Source organism: Miscanthus floridulus, chromosome 2 (assembly GCF_019320115.1).
Source record: "Miscanthus floridulus cultivar M001 chromosome 2, ASM1932011v1, whole genome shotgun sequence".
Lineage (NCBI taxonomy): Eukaryota > Viridiplantae > Streptophyta > Magnoliopsida > Poales > Poaceae > Miscanthus > Miscanthus floridulus.
This window is the reverse complement of record NC_089581.1, coordinates 162,971,343-162,997,498: the sequence shown is the minus strand read 5'-3', so window position 1 is coordinate 162,997,498 and position 26,156 is coordinate 162,971,343. Positions and strand designations below refer to the sequence as shown.

At 44.4% G+C, this 26,156-nt stretch overlaps 1 protein-coding gene and 1 long non-coding RNA gene across 3 annotated transcripts; both read right to left on the bottom strand.

Moving 5' to 3' along the window:
• Window positions 1–3,900: 3,900 nt before the first annotated feature.
• LOC136540409 (uncharacterized) lies at window positions 3,901–10,664 on the bottom strand. Of its 2 annotated transcripts, none has more exons than XR_010779949.1 (5): window positions 10,436–10,664; window positions 9,840–10,200; window positions 9,346–9,472; window positions 9,042–9,145; window positions 3,901–4,315 (listed from the first exon to the last, which is right to left on the bottom strand). It is a non-coding gene; the product is annotated as an uncharacterized lncRNA (long non-coding RNA). The 2 variants fall into 2 exon arrangements; XR_010779948.1 differs by lacking the exon at window positions 3,901–4,315 and adding an exon at window positions 4,412–4,733.
• Window positions 10,665–11,088: 424 nt separating this feature from the next.
• LOC136540408 (uncharacterized protein At5g39570-like) lies at window positions 11,089–12,843 on the bottom strand. The gene has a single exon (XM_066532421.1). The coding sequence runs from the start codon at window positions 12,718–12,720 to the stop codon at window positions 11,389–11,391; it is 1,332 nt and encodes a 443-aa protein (XP_066388518.1). The 5' UTR covers window positions 12,721–12,843; the 3' UTR covers window positions 11,089–11,388.
• Window positions 12,844–26,156: the final 13,313 nt, after the last annotated feature.

The window sequence follows — 26,156 nt, the reverse complement described above, 5'->3', positions numbered from 1 at the left end:
TTTTGTGAAGTCCTTCTTGCCATCTCTCTTCTTGTATGGCTTATCTTTCTTCTTCTCATCTTTATCACTTGAGTCATCTTTCTTGACCTTGTTCTTGTTCTTGAACTTGTCTTTCTTGGGCTTTGTGCATTAGTGAGCTAGATGACCAAGTTTTCCATAATTGTAGCAATCCATTTTGAAGATTGGCTTCCTTCTAGAGCTTGTGAAGAACTTCTTCTTCTTGCCATCGAACTTAATGCCACTCTTGTTGAGCTTCTTTAGCATCGTGGTGGTTTTCTTCACCATGAGAGCAAGGCTTGCATTATCAAATTCATCATCACTTGAGCTCTCATACTCAAGTCATGCTTTACCCTTCTCTTGGCTAGCTTTGAATGCTAAGTCCTTATCTTTCTTCTTGGTAGAGGATGAGCCATCTTGTGGCATGATGTGTATATACATCTCATGAGCATTGATCTTTCCCAAGATTTGTGTCGGTGTAGCGGTGGAAAGATCACCTTGATGAAGCATGGTCACAATATGCCCATATTTGTCAATAGAGAGGACACTCAAGATCTTTCTTACAACATCGGATGATTGCATTTGAGTTAGTCCAAGCCCATTGACTTCCTCTACAAGAACATTCAAACGTGAATACATTTCATTAGCATATTCTTTAGGAAGCATCTCAAAAGAATTAAGCTTTTTCATGACAAGATGATAGCGTTTCTCACGCTCACTCTTGGCTCTCTCATGGAGCGCACAAACGTCCGACCATAGTGCATGGACGTCTTTGTGGTCCCTTACCCGATTGAACACATCTTTACAAAGGCCTCTAAATATAGTGTTTTTAGCCTTTGCATTCTATTTTTCATAATTCAACTCATCGCCTTGTAGGTTAGTAGCATCCTGAGGTCTTGGAAAGCCTTGTGAGGTGGCTCTAAGTATTCCAACATCTAGAGCTTCTAAGTACGCCTCCATGCAAATTTTCCAATATGGAAAATCACCCCCCTCAAAGATAGGAGGAGATCCATCCCCGTGAGACATCTTTCTCTAGGCTATTAAGCCTAAATATGTGAGCACGAGGCTTCGATACCAATTGAAAGGATTAAGATACCCAAGAGGGGAGGTGAATTGGGCTAATTCTAAATTTCTTTGCAATAATTAAACTCTACGGTTAGCCCAATTAACCCCTTGTGCCTAGAAAGTGTTTCTATTGATCTAACGAACAAAATTTTAGCACCCTAGGTTCCAATCCTACTCTAGCATGGCAATTCTAGAAATGTAAAAGACAAGAATTGAATTGCTCAAAGTAAATGCTCAAAGTAAAGGGGGAAGGAGGAACACGGCGATGTTTTGCCGAGGTATCGGAGAGTCGCCACTCCCCACTAGCCCTCGTTGGAGCACCCGCGCAAGGGTGTAGCTCCCCCTTGATCCGCGCAAGCTCCCGATCAAGTGCTCTCTACGGGTTCATTCTTCGACACTCCGTCGCGGTGAATCACCCACAACCGCTCATAACTTGAGTTGGGTCATCCACAAGCTCCGTCGGATGATCACCAAGCTCTCCAATCACCACCAAGTCGTCTAGGTGATGGCGATCACCAAGAGTAACAAGCACGAACTCTCACTTGACCACGACAAGCCTAATGAGAAGGGTGGATGCATGCTTTGCTACTCTTGATCTCACTAATGAGGGCTCTCTTTGGGATTCTCAAATCTCAATCACCTCACTAGGACCTGGCTCTTCTTGGCACTCTCAAAGATGTTTCTCAGCTGTTGGAATGAGCAAAAGTACCCCCACACACGAGTGGAGGAAGTATTTATAACATGGACTGAAAAACGAACCGTTATGTGCCTCTGCAAGGTGACCGGACGCTCCGGTCATGTTGACCGGACATGTCGGTCAGTTCACCCCGAACTCCAGTGTTTACAGTGTGACCGGACGTTGGCCAGCGTCCGGTCAGCACTGACCGGACGCGTCCGATCGAGATTTTCCCTCTCTGGAACCTTACTGGAGTCGACCGGACACTGGCCCTCAGCATCCGGCCACTTGATCTCTCAAGCGTTCGGTCGCACCTAGATGAAAACGCCTCGGTCAAATGAACTGACCGGACCCTGAGCCAGCGTCGGTCAAACCGGAGCCAGGTCAGTATTTGACCCTCCATTCATTTTCAACTCTCGATCATACGTGAATGAAGTTTGCTCCATTGGATCTAAGGGCTATTTTGGAGCTATCTAGTGCTAGATTTAGCAAGTATGCACCACACCTAACTCACTAGACTCACCTAGGTCAAGCTACCCGTCCATACCCCCTTAATAGTACGGCCAAAGGAAAATAAAGTCCTAAACTACTCTAAGTGTCTCTTCAACTCCAAACGACACTTAGAACTAGTCCATCCTTAACCTTGTCATCCATCCTTTGAAAACCAAAATGATTTCCATCGTAGGGGCATGACCATCATGATTGCCCAATCGATCTCCATTACCATGACCTAATTAAATTGCCTCTGCAAAACATACGTTAGTCATAGTAATTACGTATTGTCATTAATTACCGAAACCCAACTAGAGGCCTAGATGCTTTCAATGTAGATTTGAAATTTTCTAAGAAGAATAAAACATACATAGATATATATTGTTTACATTGTCATTTCGTATGAACGTGTAGTTTTTTCTCCCGTTACAACGCACGAACATATTTGCGTCTACATAATGTGCATTGGGCTTAATTTTGGCTATCCAGTTATTCTCTGAGTTTGTTTTCGGCCATGGAACTATAAAAATGAAAATATTTGACTATATCAATACTGGATAGATTATCTAAATTAGAAAAAAATAGTAAAAATAATTTATTTCTTAAATTCATAGCTTTTTTTAATCAGAAAAATCCATCGTAGAATATTTGGAAGACAGAGCTAGCATTGAAGGTGTGATGCTCCACCATGTTTAGGCGTCGTACCTAGTATGGCTTTGCTAGTCCTCGAAAAGTAATTGGGTTAATTTGAGTCCAAAATATTTGGTGCTTTATTTACACTTTTAGAGTATGGGATTTGGTGGTCGAACTCTAGGTTTAATGTAGCATAAATTGATGATTTAAATAATAATGAGTGTGACTACAAAAAATAAAACTAGAAATAATTACAGATAAGATCCAATTAGATCAGAATATAGCACTAATGTATATTATTTTTTGGAAAAAATGGTATTGATTTCATTTTTTTCTGAATAAATAACTAGCTATGATTCTTTCAGAAAATAAACTAGTTATTATTTTCAGAAATACAAAACCCATCTTTGAAACTTGTCTAGGCCAAATCTGTCCGGCACTAATAGTTCAGTGGTGAAAGAATTCTGACTTTATAGTTGCACAGCTAAAAACAAATTTGTGTAATAGTTGGATGGCTAAAAATAGACTTCTTTCAAAATCTAATATATGGATGGATTATGTCGATATTGTAACCTATTACGCCCTGTTCGCTTGAGCTTATTCAGAACTACTTTTCAGTCATGGAACAATATTTTTCTCTCACAACATTTCAGCATAAGCATCAGCGAACAGGAGCCAAGCATCAGTACGTTATTTGTAAAGAATAATGTAGGCCAAAATGGCACCTTTACTGCCAAAGAGAACTGGGCAAGATACATATAGCCAAGAGCAATGATTTTTCCATTAAGCAAAAAATTTAGTAATTCATCTCATCTTACATGCATGCGTGTACTAGTTCAACTGTTTGAGTGATGGATCGATCCTAAAAAACAGCACTTGCATCCCCCAACACACGATATCAATGAACCATGGCCAATTTGAAGAGAATCAAACAAAATCTGAGCGAAGCATAAAACTTCTTGATGATGAGATTCAGTACAGAATGCCAATGAAAAATATATGGATTATTAATGATATTATATATTATACTTCTGGCAGACCACCTTCTAGTAAACAGAATATAGAGGAAAATCATCTTCAAACAAAAAGATTACATCAGAAGATCATCTTCTATAGCACTTACTGATTTACATTAGAGAAGAAGAATATCTTCTGGGAGTTACATTGTAATACTCAATATACTGAATTCCATCCGCCACATCAATTTTATATTTTTATTAACCAAAGAAGATACATAACCAAGCAACCACTTTAGCTGAGTTAATACGAATACAGTATTTGCAGATATACAAGAATCAAATCTCGGTACCCCATCGATTGATGAAATAAGCTGAGCATTTTTTCGCCAATCCTTGGGCTAGGTCCACGGAATTCATATTGTTCCCTTTTGCCAGCATGTTGACCTTGCTTCAAGAACGGCTGTTCCAGCTTTCCTTTCACATTGAAGTGCGACTGCTTTCCAGATCAATTACCAAAAAAAAACACAATTATGCCAATCATCTTTCTCAGAAACTTGATTGACTGATGCACAGTTGTATGTGCTAATATCTTGGTTGTTTGGCTATTTCAATCCCATGAACCTTCTCATCATCAGTAATAAGAGAAACTTTTTTATCACGAGGCTATGTTCGCTTGTCTTATAATCTGTACTTTTCAGCTTATTTTTTAGCCGAAACAGTGTTTTTCTCTCACACCAAATCAGCAGGAACAGTGTTTCGGCTTATTTTTTCAGCGAAGCGAACGGAGAGTCCTAGGGTTTTATTAAATAAATAAATGAGCGCATTGGAATCAAGGTATTGAAGGGCAGGCCTGGTGTAGCGGTGAGAGTTGTCTCACTGAGTCATCAGGTCGTGGGTTCGAAGCAGCCTCTCTGCAGATTTCAAGATAAATTCGCATGTAGATGCTTCAATAAGTTATCAAGCATTTTCAAGGTGCAGTTTTAATTGAATTTCTACGCTAGGAGAATCCACAACACCCTCTTATCCAAATTCCCAACCTTCCCTAAATGGCAAGTTTATGATGCTTCTGATAGAAGACCATTTCCACAGAGGGACAAGTTCAACAACAACAACAAAGCATTTAAGTCTCAAACAAGTTGAGGTAGGCTAGAGTTGAAATCCAGCAGAAGCAATCAAGGTTCAGGCATGTGATTAGTTGTCTTCCAAGCACTCCTATCTAAGACTAAGTCTTTGGGTATATTCCATCCTTTCAAGTCTCCTTTTATTGCATCTACCCAAGTCAACTTCGGTCTTCCTCTGCCACTCTTCACGTTACTATCCTGGCTTAGGATTCCACTACGCACCGGTGCCTCTGAAGGACTCCGTTGGACATGTCCAAACCATCTCAACCGGTGTTGGACAAGCTTTTCTTCAATTGGTGTTACCCCTAATCTATTACGTATATCATCGTTCCGAACTCGATCCCTTCTTGTATGACCGCAAATCCAACGCAACATACGCATTTTCTCGACACTTATCTGTTGAACATGTCGTCTTTTCATAGGCCAACATTCTGCACCATACAACATAGCAGGTCTAATCGTCGTCCTATAAAACTTGCCTTTTAGCTTCTGTGGTACCCTTTTGTCATATAGGACACCAGATGCTTGGTGCCACTTTATCCACCCTGCTTTGATTCTATGGCTAACATCTTCATCAATATCCTCGTCTCTCTATAGCACTGATCCTAAATATCAAAAGATATCCTTTCTAGGCACTATTTGACCTTCCAAACTAATATATTTCTCCTCCCAAGTAGTAGTGCCGAAGTCACATCTCACATACTCGGTTTTAGTTCTACTGAGTCTAAAACCTTTGGACTCTAAAGTCTCCCGTCATAACTTCAGTTTCTGATTCACTTATGTCCGGCTTTTATCAACTAGCACTATATCATCCGCGAAAAGCATACGCCAAGGTATGTCCCCTTATATGTCCCTTGTGACCTCATCCATCACTAAGGCAAACAAATAAGGGTTCAAAACTGACCCTTGATGTAGTCCTATCCTAATCGGGAACTCATCCGTGTCTCCATCACTTGTTCGAACTCTAGTCACAACATTGTTGTACATGTCCTTAATGAGTCCGACGTACTTCGTTGGGACTTTATGTTTGTCCAAAGCCTACCACATAACATTCATTGGTATTCTATCATAAGCCTTCTCTAAGTCAATAAAAACCATGTGTAGGTCCTTCTTCTTCTCCCTATACCGCTCCATCACTTGTCTTATTAAGAAAATGGCTTCCATGGTTGACCTTTCAGGTATGAAACCAAATTGGTTCATAGAGACCCGCGTTATTGCTCTCAAGCGATGCTCGATAACTCTCTCCCATAGCTTCATAGTGTGGCTCATCAACTTAATTCCCTGGTAATTAGTACAACTTTGAATATCCCCTTTATTCTTGTAGATCGGTACCAATATATTTCTCCTCCACTCATCAGGCATCTTGTTCGATCGAAAAATATGGTTGAACAGCTTGGTTAGCCATACTATAGCTATGTCCCCGAGGCATCTCCACACCTCGATTGGGATACCATCCGGTCCCATCGCTTTACCTCCTTTCATCCTTTTCAATGCCTCTCTGACCTCAGATTCTTGGATTCTCCACACAAAGCGTCTATTGGTGTCATCAAAAGAGTCATCCAACTAAAAGATTGTATCTGTATTCTCACCATTGAACAATTTGTCAAAATACTCTTGCCATCGATGTCGGACTCATCCTCCTTCACCAAGAGATGCTCCCTTTCATCCTTAATGCACTTAACTTGGTTGAAGTCCCTTGTCTTTCTCTCACGAATCCTAACCATCCTATAAATGCCATTCTCTCCTTCCTTCGTACTCAAATATTGGTAAAGATCCTCGTACGCTCTACCCTTTGCCATACTTACAGCTCGCTTTGCAGTCTTCTTTGCCACCTGTACTTCTCTATGTTGTTCACACTGCTGTCATGATACAAGCGTCTATAACATTCTTTCTTCTCCTTAATAGCCCTTTGGATTTCCTCGTTCCACCACCAAGTATATTTAGCCTCGCCTCCACTTCCTTTGGTTACTCCACACACCTCTAAGGCCACCTTCCGAATGTTGGTAGTCATCTTCTCCCACATGTTGTTTATGTCCTCTTATTCATTCCAAGAGCCCTCTTTGATGACCCTTTTTATGAATACCTCTGATGTCTCTCCTTTCAGTTTCCACCACTTTGTTCTTTCAATCTTAGCTTGTTTATCCCTATGGGCACGCACCTGAAAATGAAAGTCTGCCATCAAAAGCTTATGTTGAGAAACAACACACTCCGTAGGTATCACCTTACAACCCAAGTATGCTCGTTTGTCCTTTCTTCTTGTGAGGACAAAGTCAATCTGGCTAGAGTGTTATCCGCTACTGAAGGTCACTAGATGAGATTATCTCTTTCTAAAGAAAGTGTTGGCTATCAGCAGGTCAAAAGCTACCGTGAAGTCCAGAACTTTCTCCCCCTCTTGATTCCTACTACCATACCCAAAACCACCATGAACTACCTCAAAACCAGCGCTTATAGTACCTACATGCCCATTAAGATCTCCTCCTATAAAAAGCTTCTCACTACTAGGTATAGCTCTAATCAGGCCATCTAAGTCTTCCCAGGACTGTCTCTTAGCATCTCGTCGAGGCCTACTTGAGGGGCATACGTACTAATTACGTTCAAGACCATATCACCAATGACAAGCTTGACTAAGATAATCCTATCTCCTTGCCTTCTCACTCCCACCACACTATTTTTGAGGCTCTTATCAATCAAAACTCCTACTCCATTTCTATTCGCAACTGTCCCTGTGTACCAAAGCTTGAAACCTGTATTGTCCACCTCCTTCGCCTTCTGACCCTTCCATTTAGTCTCTTAAACGTATAATATATTTACACGTCTCCTAGTCACGGTATCAACTAATTCTCTTAACTTACCTGTAAGCGACCCTGCATTCCAACTACCTAAACGGATCCTAGTTGGTTCGACTAGCTTCCTTACCCTTCACACCCGTCGACTCAGATGTGAAGACCCTTGCTCATTTTTTACTACACCTGGGCACCGATGTAGCGCGCCACTAAGGATGCGATGACCCGATCCTTGCTCACTTGACACCGTGCCCAGATTGCGACACGGCGCGTCACGGGGGTGACGGCCCGATCCTTGCTCATTTAACACCTATACCCGGGTTCCGATATGGCGCGTCGCTAAGAGGGTAACGCCCCAACGGTTTTCTTTGGTTTCATCTCCATTAGAATGGCTCAATGTTTTCTGATCGGCTTATCGTTCCTAATCGGTCTGGTACCGATTAGGACGATCAGGACGATTAATCGACCTCTGATCGGTCTAATCGTCCATATAATCGTCTAGCATATAGCTTCCACTGCAAGCTGCCGCCTTCGATTTTCATCTATGCAAGTTCAGCAAAGAGCCAAAGAAATAAAGCATCAAGATTTGAGCATAGTGCAGAGGAAAGGAGATGATAGAAATGACAGAACAAAGCCAATTTAATGACTCACCTTCAGAGGAGGAGCTCATCTTCGAGCTCCCTGGACCTACAGCCTGCAGGTGGGGAAGAGAATAGGCGACCCTGCAGCAAAAGGGAGGAGGAAGCAGCAAGTAGCAAGAAAGATCCACGGATGGGCTGCTTGGATTGGAACTGGAAGGGAGGAAGGAGGGAGTGAGATGCACGCAGGCAGCACGGAAGAGATGGAGCTCAGCTACTGAGCTGCACACACACGGGAGTGAGGACTGAGAACTAAGGAGAGAAAGAGTGGGGGTGAGGTATATAAGAGAAACCCTAATGGGCCTGGCCCAAATAAATATAGCCCACTAAACTGAAGTAGCCCATCTGGCTATTTAGAGCTGATCGGCAAAGAGGCCTAATCGGACGATTAATCGCGATTAATCGACGATTAATCGGACGATCAGCTTTCTGATCGCTCTGATCGAATCGAAGGGCCTAATCAAGTGCTAAGTACCGATCAGGACGATTAATCGCAATTAATCGTGATTAATCGGACGATCAGAAAACATTGGAATGGCTAGATTTAACGTTGGCTCGTCACGCCTATCACAGCCCTCATCCTTTACTAGGGCTTGGTACCTGCTATGTTGAGACAACATAGGCGGAGTTATAGAGGGACAAGTTCACAGAAACATAAAGAGTTTTGGGATTATTACCTTTCCCTGAAGTTGTGTCATTATCCTAATAACATTCAAACCGCAATTTTGGGCCAAAGTCCTTGGAATTGCCTAAATGCTAGAGCAGCAGCTTCATAGGGCCACTGACATAAAAAAAATCAATCAGGAATTGCACAACAAATAATGGTGCAATAATCCACTCAGCACAATAACATCACATTTACAAAGCATATGTGGTCACAAGCTTACAGAATTAAGCACTGTTGCACTAAGCATCCACATAAATATAGCTTAAACGACTGTTAATATCCAATACAGGTAATCAACAGTAACAGAACAATACCTTTTCCACGCCTTCAACTGAAGAACTCTTTTGCTTCAGTGTTGCTGACACAGTCAGCTCTGTAGCACCACCTCCAGGAAGGAGTTTTGGATTTTTCAAAATGTTTTCTTGCAATGGACATGGCATCCTGCATTGAAAATGACACGGACCGTTATATTAGCCTAAACTTGGACATGCTTTGAGGGAAATGAGTGTTCATTACAGGTAGTCGGGTTCCTAATAAAATTAGAATATTTGTATATGCAGTTACAGTTAAAGAGTTAATAAGGGAAATTAAAACAGGGGGGCCAAAGATCCAATGCTAATCTGACATACATGTTGCTTAGATGGCCAAAAGGATTCTACTGGCCATCAATGAAACAAAATGCTCGAATACGGATTTGCAAGGAATGGCTGGCTGAGATCATACTGTGCCTGCCAACTAATAAAAGAAAGGTTTCTAGAATTATTTTTGCAAGGAGTACAGATACATGGAAATGGGGAGGAAGAAATACCTGCAGGTTTCTCTCAACTTCATTCTATACATCCTTGCTTGCTCCCCTCAACAGAACAGTACATGCCTTGGGATCTTTACAGTCAACAATAAAGGCAAAGAATTCATCACCTATCTTCTTGACCTCAAACAGGCCGGCTCCTGTTCCCACATCAGATTCTTGGAGCTCCTCAGGCCTGTTCACTATGACTGCTCCACAAGCTTTAGCAATCCTGTTGTTGTCAGTTTTCCTAAGTCTACGGATTGCACTAACACCAGCCTTGCTCAAATAATGGATAGCGAGATCACTGAGCCCTTTCTCTGTGATTACTAAATCAGGCTTGAATTTTAGAATTTGAGCGCACAGGTTCTTTATGTGATTACTAAGGGCCTGTTTAGATTCCAAAAAATTTTGCGCAGTACTCGTCACATCGAATTTTGCGGCACATGTATAGAGTACTAAATGTAGACGAAAAAAAAACTAATTACACAGTTGGGTGAGAAATCGCGAGACGAAACTTTTGAACCTAATTAGTCCATAATTAGACACTAATTGCTAAATACAAACGAAAGTGCAACAATGGCCAAAATCCAAAAAATTTTGGATCTAAACGGGGCCTAAATCAGGAAAGGCGAAATACTAATAATTCTGACACTGCTTGAAACCGATGACATAAAACTGCCTGTGGTTCAAATTCAACAATCCTCTTAGCCTCTCCTCTCTATGACCTATTGTTTACTTCCAAGACATTAGTTTGATTTAGATACTAAATTATTTGTGTCAAATTCTTCACCAATAACAGTACACAGATACGAAAAACTATCATCATGTGACATAAACTGGCAGGCACTGCACAAGGGCCAAGTGAGAAGAGACATCAACTACTTAGAGATAAGAACTGGCCCAACAAAGGAGAAGTTAGTTTAGGCAAGATGCCTCGATGGTTAGTAGCCAAGCACCATAATAAGTTCAAACTATCCATTCAGAGGCTATTGTTAGTTTAGGCAAGATGCCTCGATGGTTAGTAGCCAAGCACCATAATAAGTTCAAACTATCCATTCAGAGGCTATTTTGCAAGGATACGCCTAGAACAACCACCAACAAAGTTGAAATAAACATGGCTGGTTAGTTTCTCTGTCTCAGGTTTAGCAAAACTAAAATCAAGTTCAGGAAAAGATGCACATCCATGCATCAGTACTCAGTATGATAAGATCAAGAACCAACACATCACATAATTTTCAAACGGTAGGACCATAACAACAATACATAATGAATGAAAACGTATTCCAAGAGTTTCACTTTATTGTAAGCATAATAATATAGGATACATATTATTTTAGTCAGAACTAATATACAACATGAATAGCAGAGCATCCAAGCTTTTATTACCCCAGCAGCCTAAGCAGCACATTAAGCATTCATGTCACTACACACAGACAACATGAGCAATGCACTTGTATTACATCCTATGATGGAAACCTTGAAAATTTCACTACTTGGAGACAATAAACAGGACAAGGGACTAGCCAAACACAACAAGTCCTTCCTGAAACATGACATGGAAGATCAATCAGCGCTTCTTCAAGAAACCTTCTGCAAGCTTTAAGTAGTCTCCCATGCCGCCCCCACTCCCCCCTTCCCCATCCTGTTTGTTCATGAAACCCTGTGCCAACTTCAGGTAATCTCCAATACCGCCACCCTCTGACTCATCCTCGCCATGCTTCTTCTTCTTGTCCTCTTCCTCCTTGCCATACTTCCCTCCACTATGGCCACTAGTCTTCTTGTACCCCTCCTCCTCCTCATAGCGTCCCCCTGAGTGCCCACTAGGCTTCTTCTTGTAGTCTTCTTCTTCGTACCTTCCTCCATGGCCTCCACCACTGGAAGCCTCATAACCATATCCACCACCACTGGGCTTCTTGTACTCATCATCTTTGTCATACCTCCCTCCGCCATGACCACCAACCGGCTTCTTGCTGTACTCATCCTCATATCTTCCTCCACCTCCATATCCACCAGCACTAGGTTTCTTCCTATAATCATCTTCGTCCTCATACCTTCCTCCACCATATCTACCACCACTCGGCTTCTTCCTATACTCATCATCTTCTTCATACCTGCTTCCCCCATAGCTACTGCCACCACCACTCGGAGGCCTCTTATATTCATCTTCCTGCTCATACCTCCCACCACCAAAGCCTCCACTTGAAGGCTTCTTCTTGTAATCATCTTCTTGCTCATACCGCCCCCCACCATAGCCACCACTTATGGGCTTCTTCTTGTAATCGTCTTCATCCTCGTACCTTCCCCCACCATAGCCACCACTGCTTGGCTTCTTGCTGTAGTCACCTTCATCCTCGTACTTTCCTCCTCCATAGCCACCACTGCCTGGATTCTTCTTATAGCCATCTTCTTCCTCATACCCTCCACCTCCATAGCCACTACCACCACCAGGCTTCTTCTTGTACTCATCCTCCTCATACCTCCCGCCACTAGGCTTCTTCTTGTACCCCTCCTCCTCCTCCTCTTCGTTCTCATACCTTCCCCCTCCATGGCCACCGCCGGGCTTCTTACCGTAGTTGCCTTCCCCCTCCCCCTGATGCTTACCGCCACCCCCGTCCTTGCGGCCGTACTGGTGGAGGTACTCCTCGGCCTTCTCGAGGTACCCGCCGACGGGCTTGCCCTCGAGCTTGCCGTACTGGGAGGCGGCGTGGAGCAGGTCGGCCGCCGCGCCGGCGACGCGGCCCTTGTCCACCTTCTCCAGGCTGTGGTCCTGGAGCGACAGCTTGGCCGCCTCCGCCACGAGCTTCGCGCTCGAGGCAAGGTCGCCGCTGCCCCCGCCGGACGGGCGGTGCTGCGAAGGGCGGCGGCGGCCGGAATCCTCGTCGCCGTCGTAGGAGGCCATTTCGGGTTGGGGGTGGATCTAGAGAAGAGAAAGACAAGCGAACAAGGGGTTTTGCTTTGGGTGGTGCGTGCGATGCCGTGTCGGGGCGGGTATATGTTCTTGCCCCGCCCGTCGGCGGCCGTCGTGGGAGGGCACTACTGCTAACGGCTTTCACGCGGAGCTTCCGTCTCGGCAAAGCATGGGATGGGAAGCCGCGTCCCAAAGCACGGCCGACGGGCGACGCGGCGACTGCGATGAATGGAAAGCGACGGCGGCGACTGGAGACGTGTGGAATCCGGAGGCCTCGTTCAGTTGCCAAAAATTTTTGCACAGTACCTGTCACATCGAATCTTGCGATACATGCATAGAGTACTAAATATAGACGAAAAAAAAACTAATTACACAGTTGATCGAGAAATCGCGAGACGAAATTTTTGAACCTAATTAGTCCATAATTAGACACTAATTACCAAATACAAACGAAATGCTATAGTGAGTCAAAATCCAAAATTTTTTAGATCTAAACGGGGCCTGAATCTGATAGACTAGAAAACATGCCTCCAATCGAGTACGCAAATCAGCTACCTATTTTGCCTTCGAAAAGAGAGGGAACCCAAAAAAAAGGTCGTTCTCTCTCCGCGACGCATCTCCAGCCGGCGTGGAGGTCGCACGGGTTCGCAGGCGGGAGGCCGAGCTCCGCGCCCCATCACCGGCCGCTGCTCCCTCACTGGCCTGCGCGAGGTCCCAGATCCGGCTGCGCAAGGTCCGGCTCCTCCCCTCCCCGGCGACGTGTGGGCCTCTGCCCCTCACCAGCCGCTGCTTCTTCCCGGCGGCGCGCGTAGGTACGGCTCCTCGCGAGGTCCTTCCCAGCGGCGGCGCGAGCTCCTTCCCCATGTCCGGCGGCGCGCGAGCTCCTTCCCCTTGCCCGGTGCGAGCTCTTCCCATGGCCAACGCGGGCTCCTTCCGCATGCATGGCGCCGTGCACCGGTTCGCCGAGGTCTACGGGGAGGGGATTTGCGTTCTCACCATTGGAGAAAGGTAGGTTTTGGGTGGGAATGCTTTCACTGTGCATGACTATCGGTATGGGACCCACAGGATACCCCGCAAGGAAGGAAGAAGACCTAGTCCAATTAGGACTCTCTTCCTGTAAATCTTAGTAGTAGTATTACTCTGTAATCCTACTAGGAACTCTCATTGTAAACCGACTAGAATTCTGGCCTCCTGACTATATAAAGGAGGGCAGGGCACCTTGGATCGGGAGTTCAACAGAGCAATTGTACGACACAACACTTCATAATCAATCCAACGTAAAGGCTAACACCGACTGGACATAGTGTTGTTACTCGATCTGCGATCGAGGGCCTGAACCAGGATAAATCGACTGTCTCTTGCATTAACCATCGAGTTCAGCATACGCCGAAGCCCGAACATACTGTCCTCGGGTACCCCCGTGGTAGGCTATCGGTGATAAAACATCGATAGCTGGTGCGCCAGGTAGGGGCTTTCGACGACTTTGCATCCGAGAGCTTGATAGACCTCGACAGCATGATCTTCTCAAAGGGATCGATCTTCATCTTCGGTTTATGGATCTGCAAGGCAGACGACGATGGCAAGCTCCAAGGCCGTCTCATTGAAGAATCAGATCATCATCAGGATTATCCTATTTCGACAATAACGACAGATCAGCTTGCCGGAAGATTCGCACAGCTCAATCCGACTCAGTTCTCGCAAGTTCACATATCTGATTCAAACTCAAGTTCCGCTTTCGAAACGAAGTCTTATCCGAGTTCTTTCGAAAAACTGAGTTCTTTTCTGACAAATCTTCGGGACATGACGTCAACTTGTCGAGAATACTACTCGAAACACACCCGGAATACTTCAAAGAAGTCAAGTCTTTTTCCGTTCGGACTCCACAACATGGCGACATCCTATCAGACGTGGCACGAAGGATCCACTTATCTCATGCTTAGAATGCCACTGAAGGGAGCCCAGAAAGGTCTCGTTTTAACCATAACATCTCAAGACTGCATCATTCACTGACCAGATACTGTTCCTGAGGATGGCGACGCCCAACTAGTCGATGACACGACAACAACAATTCTACCCTACCAAGAAGGAGATTCCATCTATAACTTTGAGACCTCTACTGAAGTCATCAACAACTCTGCCAGTACGGAAATCAATGACGATGACAGAACAACTCACGCTAGAGAAGTACTCATAATTCGCCGTCCTCAATCACCATTGATCCCCCCAGAAGCACCCGATGTAAGGTCTTCAGATGAATTCGAGTCCAATATATCACCATTTATCCAGGGATACGATGGTGAGACTGAGAGCTAGAGGCAAGCAAGAGAAAGGAAGAACAAATTGAAACAAGGACTGACAACGCCGTGCGAAACAGCGGAAAGACATTTGGATCAAATACGAATCAGACCTAGCCGAGTACAATAGAAGAAAATCAGAACGAGAAATCGAAGAAGGACGAGCAGTGAGTACTCCCTACGATAAGATTTAGGAGGCACTAGAAGAACTCAGGGCAACCGCACACCCCAATGAGAAACAAGAACAGCTTCGAGATTTCCTCTGATCAACAATCTTTAAAACGAACGACTGAAAAGGCAACATCTCATGAACAGGAAGACCAAAATCAAAGGAAGTCTGCTTTCGAAAGACTAGGACCAAGTGGAAGTCACAACGGAGGAAGCCGTAGGAATCACAGTCAAAATAACTGAGTCGAGCAACCAAGAAAGGACAGGAGCAGAGCACCTACTCGGACAGCCACACAAAACTACTCTTACCAAGACGACAGCTGTCAAGAAGGCAGTGCAGAATCCGAATATATAGAAGCCAGAACACACGATAGATTTCCCTGTTTTGTAAATAGACTTGCATTGATTCGACTACCTCACAAATTCAAGTCCGTCCAACCAAACCAAATACGACGGCAAGACCAAACCAAAGCAATGGCTCAGGATTTACACACAATTGATCGAACTAGCCGGAGGAGACGATGACATCAAAGCCTTATTCTTTCCCATGGCTCTAAAAATCATGCCGCTTCAATGGTTTGACAAATTAAATCCCGGATCAATCAGAAATCGGGAAGACTTACAAAGAGCTTTATGTGAAAATTTTGTGAGAATTATTACATATCCAATCACCCACGCAGAGTTAAAAGGACTCAAGCAGAAAGAAGGTGAAAGTCTCAGAAATTACTATCGATGATTTGGCGAACTACGAGCTCAAGTACATGACATCACACAACGAGAAGTAATCGAAGCTTTCTCTCACGGAATCATGGCTAGGTGGTAATTCCAAGACTTCTGCAAAGAAAACCCAAGAAATAATGAAGAATTCAGAAGAACAGTAGAAAAGATGATTACGGCGGAAGAAAAAACGAAAGAAAGATTCCCAGAAAGGAACAATAGAGACAACCCGGATAGGCAAAATTCTTGAAACAACAGACATCATGAGAGACAGCGAGGTCTAGACAACACTGGTAGCAATAGCTGACAAATCAAAGAAATTCACCAAGCCCAGAAGATATGACGACATTAAGAACACGCGTTGCCCTTTGCACCCCAACGGGAGGCACACCATCGGAAATTGCTACACCTTCAACGAAAGGTACACTAGAAAAGATAGCAAGGGAAACAATAAAGAAGACAATCAGAAAAAAGAAGGAGACAACCATGATGACAAGGGATTTCAAAAATCCAGAGGGACAGTAGCAGTAATCTTTACGAGGATTCCAGACTCCAGAAGCAAATATCAAGAAAAGTTAGCGCTATGAACAATTATGGCCGCAGAATCCCGCTACACCAAGATATCTCATCTGGTCAGAGTACTTAATCCAATTCTCAAGAGAAGACCAGTGAACCAGCGTAGGAAACACAGGCCATTACCCATTGGTTCTAGATCCGACCATTGCCGGCATGACTGTCACAAAAGTACTAATTGATGGAGGAGCAGAACTCAACATCATCTTTTCAGAAACTCTAAGGAAGATGGGACTACAACTCGCCGGGATAATCACTACCAACAAGCACACTTTTTTATGGCATAGTACCTGGCAAAGCAGCAATGCCACTTGGACAAATCACTCTACCAATTACCTTTGGGACTACCTCAAATTACCGCACAGAGTTCATCAAATTTTAAGTCACAGATTTAGATTCCTCATATCATGCAATTCTTGGGCGCCCAGCACTAGCAAAATTCATGTCAATACCGCATTATCCGTACCTGTTGCTTAAAATGCCAGGGCCTAACGGAGTTCTTTCTCTTCGGAGCGATTTAAAGCGCGCATTTGACTACGACGTACAGGCGATCCAAATTGCGGCAAAGGCATAGACAAACGATGGGAGAAAAGAAATAGCCACTATCGCCGCAGAAACAAGTCAAGAGGAACTAGAGATACCAGCTAAGAGACCAAGCATCGTAGCACCACCAAAAGAAGCCAACGTGAAACAAATCGACCTAGGCACCGGTGATCCTACAAAAACTAGCAACCATCAGTGCCCACCTATCGGCAAAATAGGAACTCGTGCTCACCAACTTTCTTCGGGACAACAAGGACATTTTCGCTTGGAAGCCGGCCGATATGCCAGGAGTCCCGAGAGAGTTGGCTGAGCACGGAATTGATATCAATGAAGGCTCCAAGCCTGTAAAGCAACGACTACGACGATTCTCTCCAGACAAGAAGGCAGCAATTAAAAAGGAAATTACAAAACTAATGGCAGCTGGATTCATCAGGGAAATTCTCCATCCGGATTGGCTAGCAAATCCAGTTCTGGTACAGAAAAAGAACACAAACGAGTGGCGCATGTGTGTTGACTAGACAGATCTCAACAAACACTGTCCCAAAAGATCCGTTCGGGCTACCATGCATTGATCAGATAGTTAATTCAACAGCAGGATCTGCCCTATTATCTTTCCTCGATTGCTATTCTGGGTATCACCAGATCGCATTAAAATAAAAAGACCAAAGCAAGACATCTTTCATCACTCCGTTCGGTGCCTACTGCTATAGGACAATGTCATTTGGGCTAAAGAATATTGGAGCCACTTACCAAAGAGCCATCCAAACATGCCTCGGTGATCAGATCGGCAAAAACATAGAAGCATACGTGGACGACGTGGTTGTAAAAACAAAGAACCCGGATACACTAATTGAAGACTTAAAACAAACCTTCGAGAACCTAAAGAGGTGGAGGTAGAAATTAAACCCAAACAAGTGCGTATTCAGAGTTCCCTCAGGACAACTACCCGGATTCTTGGTCAAGTCATCACAGAATCAAAGCAAGCACCAAGCAGATTCCAGCAATAATAGAGATGGGCCCTCCTCGAAACATCAAAGAAGTATGAAAACTAACAGGCTGCATAGCGGCACTCAACCATTTCATATCAAGACTCGGCAAAAAAGGGTTGCCTTTCTTCAAACTACTAAAGAAGACAGACAAGTTCGAGTGGACAAAAAAAGCCAATGAAGCTTTCAAGAAACTTAAGGCATACCTCACCTCCTCACCAATCCTCACACCTCCAAAGAAAGATGAAGACATGATGCTATACATTACAGCAACTACTACTATAGTCAGCACGACAATAGTAGTGGAAAGAGAAGAAGAAGGGCACTTATATAAAGTACAATACCCAGTATACTATATCAGCAAAGTGCTATTAGAATCAAAAATCCGATATCCGCATGTGCAAAAACTACTCTACACCCTACTGATTACTTCACGCAAGCTTCATCACTACTTTGAGAGCCACAAGATTACCATGGTGACAGATTTCCCACTAGGAGACATCTTACGCAACAAAGACGCAATAGGACGCATATTCAAGTGGGCGGTTGAACTCGGTGCTCTCAACATCGATTTCACCCTGTGGAAAGCAATTAAATCTCAAGCCCTTACTGATTTTAGTTGCTGAATGGACAGAAATTCAACAACCCATATCAAGCGTCATCCTTGACCATTGGAAGATGTACTTTGACGGATCACTTAAGCTAGGCGGAGCGGGCGCAGGCGTCCTCCTAATTTCACCAGACGGAAGACAACTAAAGTATGTCCTTCAGATATTATGGCAAGCCACCAACAATGAAGCAGAATACGAAGCTCTCATACACGGGCTAAGAGTGGCTATTACACTCGGAATCAAGCGACTACTCGTATACGGTGATTCGGCAGTAGTCATCAACCAAGTCAACAAAGATTGGGATTGCACCAAAGAGAACATGGGTGTCTACTATGCTGAAATCTGAAAACTCGAAAAACACTTCCAAGGACTAGAAATTCTACATGTCCTATGGGACTCCAACATTGCTGTAGATGTTCTTGCCAAGCTTGGATCCGACAGGGCAGAAGTCCCACCCGGCATATTCATAGAGGAGTTATCAGCTCCTTCTATCAAACAACCCGGTGAGACAACCACAGAACTCATAGCCAAAGGCAACCAGATTCTTGTAATCAACACATCATGGACACAGATTTTTATTGATTACATCAAAGAGAATAAGTTGCCAGCAGAAAAACAGTAAGCCACACAAGTCATCCGCAGAAGCAAGAATTACATCCTAGTAGGAGACAAGCTATACAGAAGAGCCGCATCATCAGGAGTACTCCTAAAATGCGTCTCATTCGAAGAAGGCAAACAAATCCTAGACGAAATACACTCAGGCTACTTGTGGAAATAACGTCGTTTCAAGAACACTAGTCGGCAAAGCATTCCGCACTGGTTTCTACTGGCCAACCTGCTTTAAAAGACATAGAAGAACTCGTTAGAAGATGCAAAAGTTGTCAGATGTTCGCAAGACAAGCTCATGTGCCAGCCCACAACCTCATCTGCATTCCACCCGCTTGGCCTTTCTCCTGCTGGGGGCTGGATCAAGTGGGACCTCTCAAGAAAGCAAAGGGCAGTTTCGAGTACATCTTTGTAGCAATTGACAAGTTCACCAAGTGGATCGAATACAAACCACTCACAAAATACAGCGTAGCCAAAGCAGTCGAGTTCATCTAAGATATTATGCACCGCTTCAGCATGCCCAATCGAATCATCATAGATTTGGGTTCTCCCTTCATAGCTACAGAATTCAAAAGTTAGGCATAGGATTGTGGCTTCAGTATAGATTACGCATCAGTCGCACATCCAGAAGCCAACGGATAGGTGGAAAGGGCCAATGGACTCATACTAGCCAGATTAAAACCAAGATTATATGAAGAACTAGTAGACTATGGGGCAAAATGGATCGAAGAATTACCCAAAGTTGTATGAGGGCTACGGACTCAAATAAGCAGAGCCACCGGATACTCACCTTTCTTCTTGGTATACGGATCAGAAGCCGTACTACCCGCAGACCTGATCTTGATGTCACCAAGGATAGAACAATACAACGAAGGAGAAGCAGAACACACCCAAAGATTAGAACTCGACAGCACAGAAGAAGTCAGAGTAAACACTACCCTGAAATCAGCGAAATACCTCCAAGGACTAAGATGCCATTACAACAAGAATACACAGTCTCGATCATTACAAATTGGAGACCTAGCACTAAGAAGAATACAAAAAACTGACGGACACCACAAACTACTCAGTCCATGGGAAGGTCCTTTTATTATCGCAAAAGTCATCGAACCAGGTACATACAAGCTCATAACTAAAGATGGAAAAGAAGTCAACAATACATGGCACATTAGTCAGCTACGAAGATTCTACGCATAAAAACAACTCAAGGGAGAATATGTATACAAGACACAAGAGACCAACGTGCATGATCAACAAAGATACCGCAGTGTACCATTGTAACACATCAATATTCATGAATAAAGTTGATTATTTCTCGACAAACATATATCTCATGGCTCTATCCGAGTTGTCTCTTAAATGCAAAATGGTTGAAAATACGCCTGAGCATCCCGGCCGAGAGCAAAATAGCTAAAAATGCTTGAGCCCACCGATGAGGGTAGCTAACAAGCTAACATCCGAAATAAAATGCAAAATGGCTAAAAAGACGTCTGAGCATCCCAGTCGAGAGCAAAATAGTTGAAAAGACACTTGAGCCCACCGATGAGGGTAGCCAACAAGCTAACACCCGAAATAAAATACAAAATGGCTGAAAAGATGCCTAAGCATCCTGGCCAAAGGCAAAATAGTTGAAAAGACACTTGAGCCCGCCGATAAGGGTAGCTAACAAGCTAACACCCGAAATAAAATCAAAAAGCCTGGGCATAAGACCAGAGCAATATCAAAAGCAAGACCCTCTAGCTACTTGTACCAAATACCAAGAGGCTCGGGGCTACACTAGAGATAACCAAGAATGCAAAGATCTACATATAACAAGTTGTTTATAACTCGACGGGTCAAGAAAGGTCGTCAACACAAAAGATCTACATAGAATGAGTTATTTACAGGGCACAAGAGAAGGCCAGACAAGCACTCGACAGATCAAGAGAGGTCATCAACACGAGTTGTTTACTTAAATAGAAAAGTACTCGATAAATCGTCCAAGGAATAAGTAGGGCATCTAGGCAAAGAAGACATCAACAAAAAGGACTTTCATTCAAAAAAGAAGTATAATGTCATATTACAAGGCACGGGCATAAAAGTCAAATACATCAAGCCTCATCATCAGGAGAAGGGAGGACGATATTAAGATTATCTACTATCCTACTAGCTAAGTCTTCAACTTTGGGCTCTGTCCTCTCAACAGCATCGATGTATTCTTGACTATTAGATTCCTCTGCTATCTTAGACAAAGGAACCGCTGGAGCAAGAACTCAGACTTGGGCCAGAACATTCTTGGTACACAGTTGAGCGCACCTCTTCACAAACTCTTGGAAACGAGTCAGAATTCGAGGAATCAACTGAGCCCAAGATTGCTCGTCATCAGCTAGAGTTCGAAGAACGTCGGCTACTGAACGAAAGGATCTCCACAAAGCCTTCCAGTTTTCAGTAGCCGTTGCCAACCTGCCAGACAAGTCTTCAATGGTTTTCTGGGCCTACACAAAATCTCTATCAGCTCCACGCCTAATCAACTTAGCAAGCACAAGTTCCTCTCCAGCATGAGTAATTACCTCCTCAGCCTTGTTATGACTTGTACGAACAAGAGTCTTCATTTCTTCAACGCCCTCCGAGAGTTTCTGCTTTTCAACCCGGAGAGCTGGATGAAGCAGCAGACAACAAGTCAGCGGAAAGGAAAGCTTCATTACAAAAAGAAACAAAAATAACTCTCAATACCGTTGCACTCCTTCATGGCCTCCAAGTCCTTCATGGCCGCCAAGTTCTTTCGGGCCTCCTAAAGAGCGGCATCCCTCTGCTTCTCGATTTCAATAGCCCGGGCACGAAGAGATTTTTCTTTGTCCTGATGTGTTCGATGCTCAGCCTCCAGCTCAGCCCAGAGGAGATCAAGATCAGCTTTCAGGGTGCTCACTTCTGAAGACAACTTTTTCTCGTTTTTAGACGAGAAAAAGAAGCCGGTGTGATCATGAGAGAAGGACTAAGCAAAAAGATACAAAGAAAAACAAAGAATAAGGACCAAAGAAAAGCAAACATCCAAAGAAGGAAAGATGAAAAAGCTTACCTGGAGCTTTTCTCCAAAAGAAGTCGCAATGGATGACAAGTCTCCCCAGGCAGCAGTTAATTCCGAAAGCCGATGAGTGGCATCGAACTGCTGCACCACATCATCGGCAAAAGGAGGACCGCCGAAAGCAAGAGAAGGAGAAGGAGAGCCCGGCCAAGGTGAAGAAGGAACGACTAGAGCGACCTCCTAGGAAGCCGAGGCCAATCCCTTAGAAGGACCCGACGCAATGGCCACAGTCACCTCCGGGGCGGCCAAGTCTACAGCAGCGCCATCGCTAGAGAGCTTTGTAGCCCCCATAGCCACTTCACCAATAGTACATTGCGAGTCCTAAGGCTCAATACTCGGTGGCACGACAGAGGGCTGAGAAGAAGTCGACGAAGAAGCGAGAGAAGACGAAGGACTAAAATTGATAATAGAAATCACCGATGAGAACCAGGAAAAAGGAGAACAGAAGCAAAAGGATAAAGCCAGAATCTACTCACCCGACCACCTTCTTCCTCGCAAAGCCAAAAGAAGACCTCGCAGGGGGGGACCACGGCGGCAAAAACATCCCCGCCACTTGGCGACACGAGCGGTATAGCCGATATCCGAACCCCCAGAAGAAGTCGGGGCTGGAGCCATAGAAGAACTCAGCACCAGAGGTGTGGAAGAGCTCGGTACCAAGGAACTCAACACCGGAGCTTCAGAAGAAGCCGGCGTGGGAGCCTCAGAAGAACTCATACCCGACGTCCGGTTACTTCAAAAAGATCAAGACTAAAAGTCAAGACAAAGAGGAGAAATTCAATGGAAGGGGAATATGAAAACAACTCACCGCCGCATGATGAGGGGTACTTCATCATCCTCTTCCCCCTCGGTCTCAACCAAGGCCACCAAGGCACCCGCTAAAAAAAGAATAAAAGCACTCAGTTCAAGACAAAAACAAGAAAACAAAGGGACAAAGAGTATAAATATGCTCACCTAAGAGCATGCTAGCTACAACTGGAGTACCTAGAGGAGTACTTGGCTTGCGAGACTTCTTGGAAGCAGGCAGGCCAGATGAAGACCCATCCATTCGCCCCCTCTTCGAGACACTATGAGGATCGCGGGGGACTAGATGAGGAACATATTCTTCATATACATCAACAAATCCAGAAGAAACTCCAGGAAACGCTGTGGAGATTGGAGACTTACTGGTTGCAGAAGCTACGATGAGTTCCTTCCCAGTTTTCACCACGATAGGGGGAACAGCAAGAGAAGGGATCGGGTCAACAAAGTTGCACCCAAATTCCTACGAAAAAGAATAAGACAACAAGACAAGGAAAAGTTAAACAAAGAAAGATACAGTAAGAATACATAAAGTACCCGAACGAGGAGAAAATAACTTACAGCTGGAGGCGGGTTGTTGGCAGAGAACTCAGGAGACGGTAGGCGGGACAACGCTTGCTCCTTTCAGCATCTTCTGGAGACGCTCAAGTACCTCCTCATTGGTCAGCTCAAGAGCTGGGACCATGCGTGAAGGATCCTCAGCCCCCGAGTACTCGAAGCCAAGGTGCTCTCGCTCCTTCAAAGGCTGAACTCGACGAAGAAGAAAACTCAAAACAATACCGAAGCCAATTAAACCCTGCTGTTTTAGCATACTAATCCTATCAAGGAATGGCTGGATTGCCTAAACCTCAGCAGACGAAACAGGATTCTTATCCCAGCGGTCATTAACCACGGGACCAGATCCAGAGTGGAAAGCAAGAGAAGGGATCAGATTGGTGACATAAAACCAGTCGGCACGCCAATCTCTTACAGAATCAACCAGGTCATAGTCAAAGAACTTGCTCTTAAGACCCTGGCGAAATTGAATCCCACAACCACCAAGAACGTTGGTTTCTTCACGATGGGGTTGGGGTTTCAGACGAAAGAAGTAACGAAACAGAGAAAGAGAAGGGGGAATTCCAAGGAAAGCTTCGCAAAGATAAACAAAGATAGAAAGGTGAAGGACTACATTAGGAGCAAGATGGTTCAAGCAAATCCCAAAATAGCTGAGAAACTGATGAAGAAAAGCAGAGGCGGGAAGGCAGAGTCCAGCACGAATGAAAGAGACAAAAAGGACAATTTCACCAGGACATGAGGTAGGGACCCGATGCTCACCTGGAACTCTCCATTCAGCAATGGCCTTGCTCTAGATCAAACCGTCACTGACAAGCTCACGGAGCTGCTCCTCGGTGGTCGTCGGAGTCGGCCAAGACTTCTGAGCGGCCCTCATGGCAACAAACTCCTGATTTTCAATCACGGGGAGTGAAGATTCCTTGTCCACGAAGGAAGATTGGGACTTGCTTGCAGTTTTCTTCTTACCCATGTACTAATAGAGGCGAAAAGCAATTAGGGGAAAAGAAAGCCTAGATGGCGGCGCTAAAGACGGCGGCGGCAATGGCGACGGTGGAGGACTGAAGGCTAGGGTTTGAAGGCAAGAGAAAGGCAGTAAAGAAAAAGAAGATAAAGGGTCTTTAAATAGATTTTACAGCGTTAAAAACGGCCCACTAGGCCCGTCAAAGCACCATGTGAGAACGCAATGGTCCATTTACCGACACAGCTAAAATGACGGAGGGCACAAATCCACACAACGGTATAATTCAACGGGCAGATTTTAGACTTATCCATCCAGCACTACTGTGGAGCTATCAGATAACTGCAAGAACAACCCGACAATAAAGAAGAAAAGAAGGGCAACTTCACAAGGAACATAAGAACCCGGTTCTTACGAGAAGAACTCAGGAATATCATGAGCAACCGGAACTACAGCAAAAAAGTAAATAACAACTCAAAAGACAAAGATTCTTTCCATTACAAGCGACTTTAAAAATAGAAGATTACAAATCTTACAAGACCCAACGTACTCGGTACCATGAAAAGCAAAGTAGCAAAGAAGAACACGGACACGGCTGGGCTCTGGAACGACTACGTGTCCCAAATTGCTACTCGGAAGGACAAACCACCATTGGCTACACTGTTTTCTTCAAAGGACGGACGCAGTACATCTAAGGCAGAAATCAGCAGCACGGCAGGACAACATGGAGCAGAGAAGGCCGGCAAGCATCTATCTACCTAAGACCGATGTGATGCTGGATATAGTGTTGATCTGCACCGGACAGTCTCAAGACAGGCGACGAAGATCAACCTAGAACTGCCAGATGAAGGAACGAAGTCCACACCACAAGACTTCCTCCAACTACTACCACGTACATCCTGGTACATTGCTAACGCAGGATTAGCCTACCTCTAATCCCTATCACAAGACCTCCTCCAACTACAACAAGGCACACAGGAACTACAGAACCTGCCTAGGGGCTGCTCTACTTCATAAACTACCATGTTAGTAATCACAAAGGTTTCAACACAATGTTCAATGGATGAAAGCAAGCACTCCGGAAGGGTATTTATAGACCAAAGGAGTGGTGCACATGGACTAGGAGTACCAACAAAATAAGACTAACAAAAGACACAGTGAAAAGACAGGACTCAATAATGGAAGACTTAGGCGAGAGAGAACAATACTCGAAGACAAGCATATTCGGAAGAATATACCGATACAGTACAACCCATGAACAAAAGGCATTCAAACTCAACCACCACCATACAACTACATCTGACAACAGCAGACTACCAGAGAATATGCCAAAACCCTACTTCCGAGTTCTTCCTGAATAAAACAATCCGGATATATGCTCGGGGGCTGCAAAAGGAGAGGTATACATTTCTATCAAACAACTCAGACTCAAGACCCTCCAACTTTTTGTTCTAAATAGCAAGAGGCTCGGAGGCTACACTCGATGAGTGCACTTTTTTCGAAAAAGCGCACGTCACCAAGAAGACTTCTTCAACACAAGACCCTACAGCTCCTTGTGCC

Bases quoted from the DNA above. Each gene is read 5' to 3' on its own strand.
- LOC136540408 (XM_066532421.1), bottom strand. From the start codon at position 12,720: ATGGCCTCCTACGACGGCGACGAGGATTCCGGCCGCCGCCGCCCTTCG.